Raw genomic sequence first — 12,476 nt, 5'->3', positions numbered from 1 at the left:
ATTTTCTTCATACAGCTGTGAGCTTTCATATGAAGCTATGCATTTCTGTCTGTGTTACCAGAATGTTGAGATATTCAGAGAAATATGAAATTATGACAATACAAATAACCATTATACAAATATTCAATATCTCTTTAACGACATTAGACAGAGGTCAAATAGCAATACAGTCGTGTTTGCCATCTTGTATACTTCAAGACGAAAACTTCTGATACATTGTATGTTGTAGCATAGTATTAGAATTTTCAATACAAATTATAAACACCAATATCTGGCACCTAGAGGCACCATTAGGAGGTAACTGCAGAAATGCCTGAAGTTGTACTCGGCTGTAATGACTCTATATGTTACACAATATCATGCAAATGCCCATCAGCCGAAATGCTTACAAAACAAAAGGCATCATTTTATTAGAAATGGCCAGATGCACAGCACTCCCCAAAATGAATGTTACCACCTATCCATTATTTTTCTGGGCAATCTGGAGGTTATAATTATAGTCTAGTAACCTGGAAAGCACTGTAAAAACCTCTGCTATTCTCTTTATCCAAACAAACAATGCCAGAGTTTGTAACCTCACATTTACTTATAATATGAAACGCATCATGGATGTGATGTGCGGGAGGATGAGACAAACTAAAAACAGGGAAAAAGACAAAAGGTGTTCTATCTTGTACTGACATACTCAGTGACATTGCAACATGGGTGGGGAAATTGATGGAGAGAAGTAGGGCTAGGGGTGGTACAAGAGGCGGAGTTTCTCTCTGGTTTTCACCACAAAAAATGGTGGCTCCTAAAAAGTATTAGACAGCATAAGAAGTACAATTGATTGTTTGGTTTGTCTAGTTTATGTTTTATAGCTGTAACTATACAAAGTATTCTAAAATACTTTACTGATCCATGCATAAAAGGGGATGGGAACTACATGCATCTTAATGAGAACATTACAAAACTGCTATAGTGTTCATTGACAAAAATATAGCTGTATCACTTAACGTTGTACAGGACCACAGTCAAGCCACTTTTTTCATTAACAAACTATTAAAATGGAACATATCTAAGTCAGTGGATGGTACACCCATGACCATACCCAGTGACAGATGCTACTCATGCTGTTATCAAATAAAATCAGGCATTTCTGGTTTTGTCTATATGAGTTATGCCTTTCATGGTTTGATTAAATAATCTTTAAGTGTTGTCATTATGCAATGTACTGCACATCAGCTTGTTTGGCTAGTTTTATGTTATATCCTCTAACTTTTCCACTGTTTATTGAGTGCAAATTGGATGAGGTTCTAACTTGATGAGCACAACCCAGAAACAATGGCCTCATTGATTACTTCTTGTAGAAAATTACTGCTGATATTGTTCCTGTGTGTGTCATGGCAGTGATTCCTTTCAGATTTCACTCTTACATGTGATTGTCCAACTGTGTAATTTGTAAATTTGGGGTTTTTACATTTTTTTTTCTTCAGGTTTATTTCATGAAGAGTTATGCTCAACAAGTCGGTTTCTCGGCAAGCTGCAACTCATTGAGTTATATTAGAAGCGTAACTTTTGTCATTCATTTCTTAAATCAAAGCCATATCATAGCTCACAGTGCCATTTGCCAATGTGACAACTCTCAACTATAATTTGAAAAAAAAAAAAAAGATCTCCCTGATCTGACATACCTTAACTTACAAGCAAGCCAGGTCAGCATCCATTTCTGTGTCCATTCTGACCTGTGCTCCTCAACAGAGTATAAAAAATCAGAGAAAGCCAGGTCAGTTTTGGTTCTTCTTGATCTTTACTTCTCAACATAGCAAAAAATAAATAAAATTCTATTTCTCTTTTGACAGTTGTAGCAAACTGATTTAGCAAGCAACTTGCCATGAGCTACACCATACGGCAAGCACTGAAGCACTTCAGTCCTGTGCTGTAAAAGTGATCAGAATTAATTTCTGTACCAGCATTCAGAAAGGCTGGAAAACAAATATATACCAGAACAGCATTCCTAATAAATTGGGATTTTCTGCTTATGTCCCTTAGTACCTTGTGTCCAAAGGAGCTGCCTCATTCGCCCCAGCTTAGCTACACTGTGTTGTGAATTAAAACAAAACAAACATAAAATAAATAAATAAATAAAAATAACCAAACAGCTGCTTCGTTAATACAATTAATCAGTATTTTATTCAATAACATGCAAATGCCCTTGTAGGCATATGACTGCCAGCAGACAATTTTACAAAACAAAAAGCAAGATTTTATTAAAAATGGCCAGATGCACTGCACATACCAAAATAGTTTCTAAAAAGTAGTAGGCAGCATCATAATTACAACTTATTATTCATTTTGTTTACTTCATGTTTCACATCTTTAACCATACAAAGTATTCTAAAATGTTTTACTGATTGTGTAAAAAACAGGGGGAAGAAGCACTGTTTCACTTTTTGTGAGAACTTTGTAAAACTGCCTATTTTAGTGTTAATTGATGTAAAAATTATTTGTATTTCCCAATATTGTACAGGACCATTGTCAGCTCTTTTTTTCATTAGCAGACTATTAAAATTACTTACTGTAACCAGTCATACAACAGGAAAGCAAATTACAGACTAACAAACATTAAAGAATTAAGTATAAATTAAATTATCTTAGCAATACAGTTAAGACTTGTCCAAATGTCTAAAAACAAGCTTTGTAGTAAAATATAATCTACAGTTATAAATAGAAATTTGGTTCATGGTCTTGGTCCCTAATGGCAGAGTATTTACATTAACGTTAGCATATTACTGACCAAAGTGGCCGCTGCAATCTTTCTTTGAAATGTTTATCAGTATGAAAATGACATTTTATACACAGTACAGTTTACTATTTAAACAGTTCGTTTTAGCTACTAGAAATTATCAGACTTAAGTCCAGTTTATTATGAAACAATCATAAAAATGAAACACTACATTGAAGCCCTTAAAATACATCTCCTTAGCTATATAACCTGGAAGTGAAGAACATATATTAATACTGAATGAGAATTCAACTACATGTTCCATTATAAAAATGGAGAATTGAAGTAAATGCAATTGACATGTATGCAGAGAAAAATGTTTTCTTGAAAAGGCACACATTGTCAAGAATGTAAGTTGAGCAGAAAAATGAAGAACACCATGAAGGAATGCTCCAGAGGGACATAAGTTCTCAAAAGAGTCCCACCATAATTTATATAAAAAGAAATGGGAATACTGAGTCCAGGCCAGAATGCTTCTTCAGATTAAACTAAAGTTTCTAAGCTTTCTTTCTTATTGTCATCTGGCAGAAATATATTGTTGCTTGTTGCAGCTATGGAATTCTCATCATCTTTTTTGTTGACAAGGCTGAGAATCGCTTTGTAGAGGAACTGATATTGGTCCTGTTGTTAAACAAAATCAGGATTGTTTTTTATTATTTGACAGTCTATACTGCACAAAAGCATGGACCATTTGTAGTTACAGTAAATTAACGTTTGTAACAAAGCTGACAATACTGACTTATAAAAACACACTATATTAACTTTTCCTTAACTCAGTACAACACATATAAATGCAGGGTGGTATGCTTTAAAATATGTATTTCAACATATAATTCTTAATGTACAAAAACAACTCTCACATGATTATGACTTATTTACAAAATGATTCCATCAGATGTCTCAGAACACCTGAAATATCTAGGCTAAAGCACAAAAGAAATCTAGAAACCAGTTGAAGTGAATTGCAACATTTTACCCATTCTAATATTGCAGATGTATATGGACAAAGTTAAGTAGAACATAAGTCTAAACCTCTCAGAGAAAGAAATGTAGACAAACCATCAATAATGAGGGGGAAAAGGCCCCAAAATAAGGACACTTTTAAAATATTGCTCTTATAAACTTATAAAATTATAGAACAACAATTTTTATTAGCATGAATTGTCTGAAGGGTATGAAGTCTGAAACTCAAATGTCTGTCATTTTCTGACTTCAACCCTCAATAATTTGCCAGAAAACCACAAATTTATGAGAAATGGAACCAAAATATGAGGCAAAAATATGGACAATCTGCAATAATCTATACAGTTAAGAGGTATGAATTAAAAGCAACAATTCTTCAATTCTGACTTCATAACATTTTACTGTCAAGTCAAATGCTGTAGTATTATCACTCCATGCAAACATTTTTGAAACAACACTGAGGACTTGTTTTTAAGAGTAATTAAATGTCCAGTGTAATGTTTTTGTAGTAATTAAAAGATCACTGTAACAAGCATCAGCTGATATATAGTATATATATATATATATATAAATTGCAACACTCTTCAGATTTATAGATACGTCCCTAATGCTTTCTTTGACTATATTATGGTTACGCACGCAAGCAAGCACAGGCACACACACACACACACACACACACACACATATATATATATATATATATATATATATATATATATAAAATCTAAAGATCTGATTTTTATTAAGTTTATTTTCATATAAATACATTTCAATGAAGAATATATGATATATATCAATATATATTAAAAGAGAGACAGAGAATGAGAAAGAGAAAGAGAAAATTCAGTTTGTATATAGGAAGAAAGAAAATATACTCTTAATGAACTTATATTGATTCCTTTTTCTACACATCCACAAAGATATGAAACTACTTGCGGATGGGGTGGGTATGCAGCATACTGTTTTCAGCAGTTGTGGACAGCAAATAGCTTTCTGTGGTTGGAATGCAATATGCCTATGGAGAACACACATGTATACAAAAATGTGCCCCTCTATCCACAACACGTGTCCACCACTAGCATTATGGTGGAAGTACTGCCATCTACATCATGTGTTTTCCAAAGGAAGCCCCATATATGTAGAGTATATCATAATACACAGATAATATCTTCCATGCACGTCTTAACTTCAACAAACATTTGGCAGGAGTACTTAAGTTATGTATTTACTAAACACATACCAAAAGAAGTGCTACAGCACAATTAATGTACATAAAATAAGTGCGCATACCTTGGTACCAAGCAGCTACATTATTTCTTTATGTAATTTCATATATGTGAGCATCGCAGAATGATACAGACTTCTATGAGATGTTGTCATACTTACTGCCATATTTTGCTCTCCCACAATATATTACTAAAGAGTAGGGGGTAGTGGATAATAAAATACAAAAAAGATAGGCAGCAAGGAGAATATGGTGAAGCAAAGAACTTAAGAAGATAAAACACAGATTAAAAACATTGTCTGGTTATCACAATCAAGAAGACCAGACATACTGTAGTACATGTGAGGGTAAGAAGGACACATAAGGATGTATCCAGGTGACATTAAAGTGTATTGGTCATGTTCCCAAGTGCCTTTGTTTTACAGTTGATTTTATTTCCTGTTGTAATTCTCTTGATAAAGCTGCAAGTGATTTTGCAAAAAATGATTATAATGTGATTTTTGATTTTATTTTAGTTTCACTGTTTATTCATTTTTTCTATATAACCACACTCACTAAATGATGCTATGGGTGGTACTGAACAATGATTTACATACATCTACAAAGCATTGTGGGTAATCAAAAATAGAGTCCCTCTATAGAGGAGCTGCTTGTTATTTGCACTGCCATTTCACTTACATTACTTTGTGTTAATTGTTTGTGTGAGGCATTCCATCTGAAAAAACTATTTGACAACTTGTCTTTCTATGAAGTAAGAAACTAATTCTGATGCATTTAACATGAAAATACTATAATCCATACACTACGTTTGGTAGTAAGGTGTTATGGGTTCAATATTTCACGTCATAATAGAAAATTTCAGCACTAAGAAAGATATTTAGGTTGTTGTTGCCAATAAAATAAAGTGCAAAAACAACACAAATTTTTCATCCAAAATGGTATAATTTGGAACTGCGTATAGTAAAGAGGTTATACCCACCTCTGAAAATGTGTTAGTTTCTTTAAAAACATTTTAAGTTTGATAGGAAACAGGAAACGTGATTTATGATTATTTTTATTTATTTAAAACGTGTTAGCTCAGGTAGAATACCGAGCTACATAGAACTATTTCAGAGACCACACCCAAATAAAAAGATTAACAACATATGAATGAAAAACAAAGACACAAAGTAATACCATGCTCATGTCTTTTTGTGTGTGTTTCATGTACATATCTAATGAACAAATATGTAAACCTGATCAATTGCTTTACCTGTGTATGATATTTACTTTTATGAGCTTGTGTATGCCTCCTACTTTTTCAGTCAGCTGTATGAATCTCTTTTCTCATGTAAATTGAATTGATGAATGCAGCTGCTAAAATGAGCAGCACAAAATTATTTTCAAAACTCACCCTGCCCAGAAATTGTGGAAATTAATCAAGAAACTGGGATATCATTTGCTCAGAGTATTGCAAACGAAAAAGAGAAACATGTTTTTGTGCCTCTGAAAGCATTAGTTTTAGAACAGAGATTTGTTGTTGAAAATAGTCACATTATCATGTTGTCCGATCAAACAAATACGATAACGAAAAATTCTGTTATGGGAAGAACAGTGCTGTCATCTCCAGCTTGTTGGCTCAGATGCTGACATCATACTCAGGCTAAGAAATGTATCCTCAATGAAATGTAAGGCACTGACCTGTGAATATATTTAATACACGCAAGCAAATTGTTCCCTCTGCTAATTGCTAGAACATGATTGTATATAACATTATTTTTCAGTATCTATGATGGCATGCAGAGATTTTTTGCTAAGGGTGACCTAAATGATTTGAAAAATGTGTGTGACTTACATTTTGAAGAAGCAATTCATTAGTGTCAAATAACATTGATACTTACAATATCTGTGAAGACCCCTGGTCTCATTAAATTGATCATTTTGGTCACTTGATATACATCCACAGAATTTTCATTTTCTAGTTGTTGTGCAAGGGTTGTCAAAGCACAAAATGTTCCTGCTGTCACACCACCGTTTCTGTTGATTGAGAAAGAAGACATATATGTTACATTTCTTACATTTCTGGCCTAGGTCATTTCACACAAATCTGTCTGTCTATCCACCCATCTGTTTCACTTTGCCTATTTATTTACTAGCTGACCTTTTGTCTGTCTACCCATCTATCTATCTATCTATCTATCTATCTATCTATCTATCTATCTATCTATCTATCTTTCTTTCAGTCTGACTTTTCTTTCTTTTTTGATTTACTAGCTGACCTTTTGTCTCCCTCTCTCTCTCTCTCTCTCTCTATATATATATATATATATATATATGCACACATACCTATCTCACTTTTTCATTTCTTTTTAATAGCTAACATTGTATCTGTCTACCTACCTATCCGTCTATCTTTCAGTCTATCTCACTTTTTCTTTTTTTATTTACTTGCTGACTTTTTTCTATCTATCCATCTTTCAGTCTCTCACTTTTACTTTCTTTCTTTACTAGTTGACTTTTTATCTGTCTGTCTATCTATCTTTCAGTCTCTCTCACTTTTTCTTTCTTTTTTTTTATTTACTAGATGACCTTTTATCTATCTATCTATCTATCTATCTATCTATCTATCTATCTATCTATCTATCTTTCAGTCTATTTCACTTTTTCTTTCTTTTTTATTTACTAGTTGATCTTTTTAGCTGGGCTAGACAAGGAATCTTTTCAGCCACAAACCAGGACAAAGGCAAGACAATGCATGCAAATAACTGAGCACTCATTTTCCAGAAAGTTTAGGTGATATACAGCATTATATTTGTCCATAATAAAGGACAAACATTTTGGGTATTATATGATAAGACCGCTTAGATGAAACGTGCAGTTACATGACAGTGTGGCACAGATGGATGAAGTCCTGATTGTGTCTTAGCAGACCTAAGTTTAAGTCAGGTGGACTTTGGAAGAGAAATCCCGAGCAAGGGAGGGTGGGTGTGAGTGGATTACATGAGCTTGCTCATCCTGGGAGAAGGGATTAGTGGCTCGATTTCAGCCAGTTTGCTCCCATGCAAGTGGTAGCTTGTGTGATGTGCTGCACTGGCCCAGTAATCAAGGAGCTTCAATCCTCACCACTGGCAACAATGGGGGATGTACACACTGGGAGGATGACAAGTGCACACACAGTAAAGTACAATGTCCCTTAAGAGCACACAGAGATCACATTCATTCTGGGTCTGGTCTCTCCCTCTTTCTCCAGAACCCCAATAAGACTCTTCACTGGCACAGCTATAGGGTTGAGATCTCAGCTGAGTGGTTAAACCAAGACCTCCAGTACCCTCTCTGTCCAACCAGTGCTTCATGTTCCTGCCCAAGTAGCTGACACACAAACTCTGAGATATGATTTATATACAGACACACATGCACACACACTCCTGGGAAAGGCTGGCACAGGTTTACTAGCTATGCCTCCTTCTTCCCAGACTATAAGGTAGTTTCCACTGCCACCAGCCACTACTTAACAGCTACTTTAAGGCCCTTAACAAAGGGTGTCCAATCCTACTGTGCAATGTTACTATGAATCCAAATAGTAGTCTGACCAAGAGCAAGGTTATTTACGAGTGGCCTGTACAGTGTCACCAAATAGATATGCAAGTACTGTCAGAGTTAAATATCTCTAAACAGACCAGCCACAGTTAAATGGTTTAAATATATTTAATAATAAATAATAAAAGAACAAGACAATACTCAGTAAGTACGCAGTTACATCATTGTTCAAAATCACAGCAAATATTTAAAACAACATTGAAGGACAGTCTCAAATAAATAAAGAAAACATCTAAGCTATACTTTACTATATTCCTATCTGAATCTAAAAGAGTTACTATGCCCTAAAAACATACTTACAGCAAGGCAAGTGCAGAAGGTGATGATGAGTGGATGTTCTTGTTAGGTCAAAGACAAAATACAAAATGTACAGTCCCTCTCTCTCTAAGACATTTCTTAAACTTATATCAAATATTACTGCTGGGTTAGCTTGGATGACATCACTTTTTGTCACAGGACTTCAGTTCCCAAGCTAAATCCCCTTTGTCAGAAACTAACAGAATTTTAGCATCTCCCTGTAAAAAATACATATTTCTCAGATGTTTGCAGATCATGGAAGTCAGAAAACAACAAAACACTTCTACATCTTAAACCTAGTAATTACTTATCTTTCAAGACAATAAAAAAAAACTTCTAGCTCTAGACATTGTGTCTGCTACTGCACTGAAACTGAGAGATAACATCTCTTTTACTATGTGGTTATGAAACAATTTAATTTCAACTATTTTGTCTGAATTTTTTTCGAGTTAACCTCCTGTGTTCCAGTTTCCATTAAAATATACATCTAAACAGTCACAATAGTGCAGCACATTCCTGTTCTATTCCAATAGGGTTTGCTGGGGTTATATTTTAGCTCAGTACTTTACACACACCTGTATAAATCATATCAATATTCACAAATTACACATAATTATTTAAAAAATTCCAGATAGCTGGGCTGGCAGTATTTCCCTATGTCACACGTCCCCCACCCCCCACTGAAAACTCAAGGTAAATTTTCAAGTGACCCTTGAGAAACATTGCTTGAGAGGGTTGGGCCTATCTGTCTGGGTATACTTTACCCCATTCCCTGTCTTGAGAGACCATCTGCATTGGCATGGCTAACCCTACTGTGGTGCTGCACCATCATATCATATGCCTGCAACCCTAGGCTCTACCTTAGTAACTGGGCATTTTGCTGGCTGGCTCAATGTAGCAATGTTAAGGGATTGTGGTCTGTAACTACAGTGAATTTCCTTCCATTCAGATAAGGCTGAAGTTTCTTCAGTGTCCATATGATGGCTAGACATTTCTTTTCTACAGCTACATAACATTCCACCCTGGGTTGGAGACTATGACTGAGATATACCACTGGGTGCTCTTCTCCCTCTTATGAACCCTGAGTACAGCCCCCACCCCATGGTTAGAGGCATCCACATGCACAGCAAATTATTTGCTGTAATCTGCACTGGCTAACACACGGGGTCCATCTCAAAGTTCCTTTATGCTTCTGGAATGCCTGCTCACATGCTGGGGCCCACACTATCTTATCTGGCTTGTTTTTCCTTGTCATGTCTGTGAGGGGAGCAGCTATGGTACTACAATTGGGGACAAACTTTCTGTAGTACCCTGCTGTCCCTAAGAATGCCCTCACCTGTTTTTTGGTAACATGGGCAGACCATACCTCAGTGGTTACCACTTTGGCAGGTTCTGGCCTGATCCTACCACTCCCCACTCTATGTCCCAGGTAGGATACCTCTGCCATACCCACCTGACACTTACTGTGCTTAATGGTCAACCCTACCCTCTGTAGTCTTCCCATCACCTCCCTGACTTGCTTAAGGTTCTTTTGCCAGGAACAGCTGTAGGTGGCAATGTCATCTAAGTTAGAGGCAAAATCTCCTGCTCCTGCTAGAATATGACGTACCAGCCTCTGGAAAGTCGTTGGGGCATTTTTCTTCACAAAGGGCATCTTCGTGAACTCATACAATCTGAAAGGAGTTGAAAAGCTGATCTCTCTCTATTACTGGAAGTCAAGGGCACCTGCCAGTAACCCTTGGTAAGACCAGTAGTGGCAAGATACTTAGCCCCCACCCAGCTGCTCTAGGGCTTCATCTGTCATAGGCATGGGGTGAGCATCTGACTGTGTGTGACTGTTTAATTTCCTGCAGTCCACACAGAACCTGGTGCTGCCATCCTTCTTTGGTACCAGTACCACTGGGGGAGGCCCAGGGACTGCTGAACTCCTGGATTACCCCTAGTTCCAACATTTGCTGTATCTCCTCCCTCAGAGTCTGTTTGACTCTCTCAGGCACCCTATAAGGGGCCTGCTTAAGGGGCCTTTGAGATCCTGTATCCACATGGTGCTGTACCAGGCAGGTACACCCTTTTTTCCCAGTGAACATGTCCCCAAACTCCTGAAACACTGCTTGGATTTCTCGAACCTGGGTAGAGGATAACTGCTGGGACATTGGTATCCCTTCCAATGAGGTGTCAGCCTGAGTCTCATTGAGGAGATCAGTCAGAAAATTCCCCTCAGACTCCTCCTGCCATCCACTGCAAATACTCATCACAAGGACCTCCCCTATCATAGTAAGGTTTCATCATGTTAACGTGGTACAGTTTATACCCCTGCCTCCTGCCTAGCAGTTCTACCATGTAGTTAACATCACTGACCTTCTTTACCAACTTAAAGGGTCCTTTCCAAGCTGCCTGCAGCTTGTTGTGTCTGACAGGAATGTGAAATATTACTTGCTGCACCACAGCATACTCTCTAGCTTGAGCATTCCTGTCATACCAGACCTTTTTCTGCTGTTTGGGCTTATGCCAGCTTCTCCTGGGCCATGCCTATGAGTTCTCAGAGCCTTGTCCTGAGGTTTAGAACATATGCCACAACAGAATTCTTGTGGGATTCACACTCACCCTCCCACTCATCATGAATCAAACCCAGAGGTCCCCTCACCCGATGCCCATACAACAACTGAATGGGTGAAAAACCTATGGATTCCTGGGGAAGCTCTCTGTTAACAAACAACAGATGTGGTAAACATTTGTTCTACTCCCTCCTGAACTGGTCTGCAAATGCACATACAGTGGTCTTGATTGTAGAGTTTAATCTCTCCACAAGAACATTAATCTGGGGATGGTAGGGGGTGATCATTAGGTGCTTCACCCAACAGTACTTCCACAGACAAGCCAGCAGATCTGACAAGAAATTGGCACCTCTGTCAGTTAATATTTATTTTGGGAAACCTACCCTGCTGAAAATCTCTAACAAAGCATTTGCCATCTTTTCTGCCTCAGTGGAGGACAATGCCACTGCCTCAAACTATTTGATAGCATAATCTACTACTACTAGGATATACGTCTTCCCTGTGGAACTTGGTGTACTCAGAGGCCCCACAATATCCATAGCTACCGTCTGAAATGGCTCCTCAATCACAGGCAAAGGCATCAAAGCAGCTTTCACCTTGTCTCCTGCCTTGTCTACCTTTTGGCGCTGCTCACAGGTCCTGCAATACCCTGTTACATCTCTAGAAATCCCAGGCCAATAAAAGTTTTGCATAATACGTCTCTTGGTATGCTTTATGCCCATATGACCTGCAAAGGGAATATCATGGGCTATGGGTAGAAGTGCCAGATGGTAGGCTCTGGGCACTACCAACTGCTGTATTCTCTCACCCTCTAGCCCTCCCTCAGGGATCCATTCTCTGTACAGTAACCCTTTGTCCCAGTGTATAGATTTCCCCTTTCCCTGAGAATCAGGTGCCTCCTTAGCTACCTCCCTCAAGCCTTGTAATGTAGGGTATCTTTTGGTAACCCTTCCCAGCTCCCTTTCCACAGTAGGTCTGGTATCCTCTGACAGCAGTGCCTTGCTGTCAGCCTGGGTATTACTACTCACCTCTACCATTGCAGTCACTCTGTCCAAGCGAACATCAGTACCCACAAGCAACGGTGGCTCACCTTCAG

The 12,476-nt window shown here is 37.4% G+C and overlaps 1 protein-coding gene across 1 annotated transcript in view; it reads right to left on the bottom strand.

The window, feature by feature from the left end:
- Positions 1-2,153: 2,153 nt before the first annotated feature.
- The window catches only part of PTPRZ1 (protein tyrosine phosphatase receptor type Z1), a 1,642,174-nt gene continuing 1,631,851 nt past the window's right edge, over positions 2,154-12,476 (bottom strand). Inside the window, exons 30-31 of the mRNA XM_044088744.1 lie at positions 6,833-6,968; positions 2,154-3,385 (exon numbers count right to left, since the gene is read on the bottom strand). Of these exons, the coding sequence (XP_043944679.1) occupies positions 3,248-3,385; positions 6,833-6,968 (274 nt within the window). The 3' untranslated portion in view covers positions 2,154-3,247. The remainder of the gene's footprint in view (positions 3,386-6,832; positions 6,969-12,476) is intronic.

This window comes from Protopterus annectens, chromosome 11.part0 (genome assembly GCF_019279795.1).
Source record: "Protopterus annectens isolate FY-2018-M chromosome 11.part0, PAN1.0, whole genome shotgun sequence".
Classification (NCBI taxonomy): Eukaryota; Metazoa; Chordata; order Ceratodontiformes; family Protopteridae; genus Protopterus; species Protopterus annectens.
This window is presented reverse-complemented; position numbering and strand designations above follow the sequence as displayed.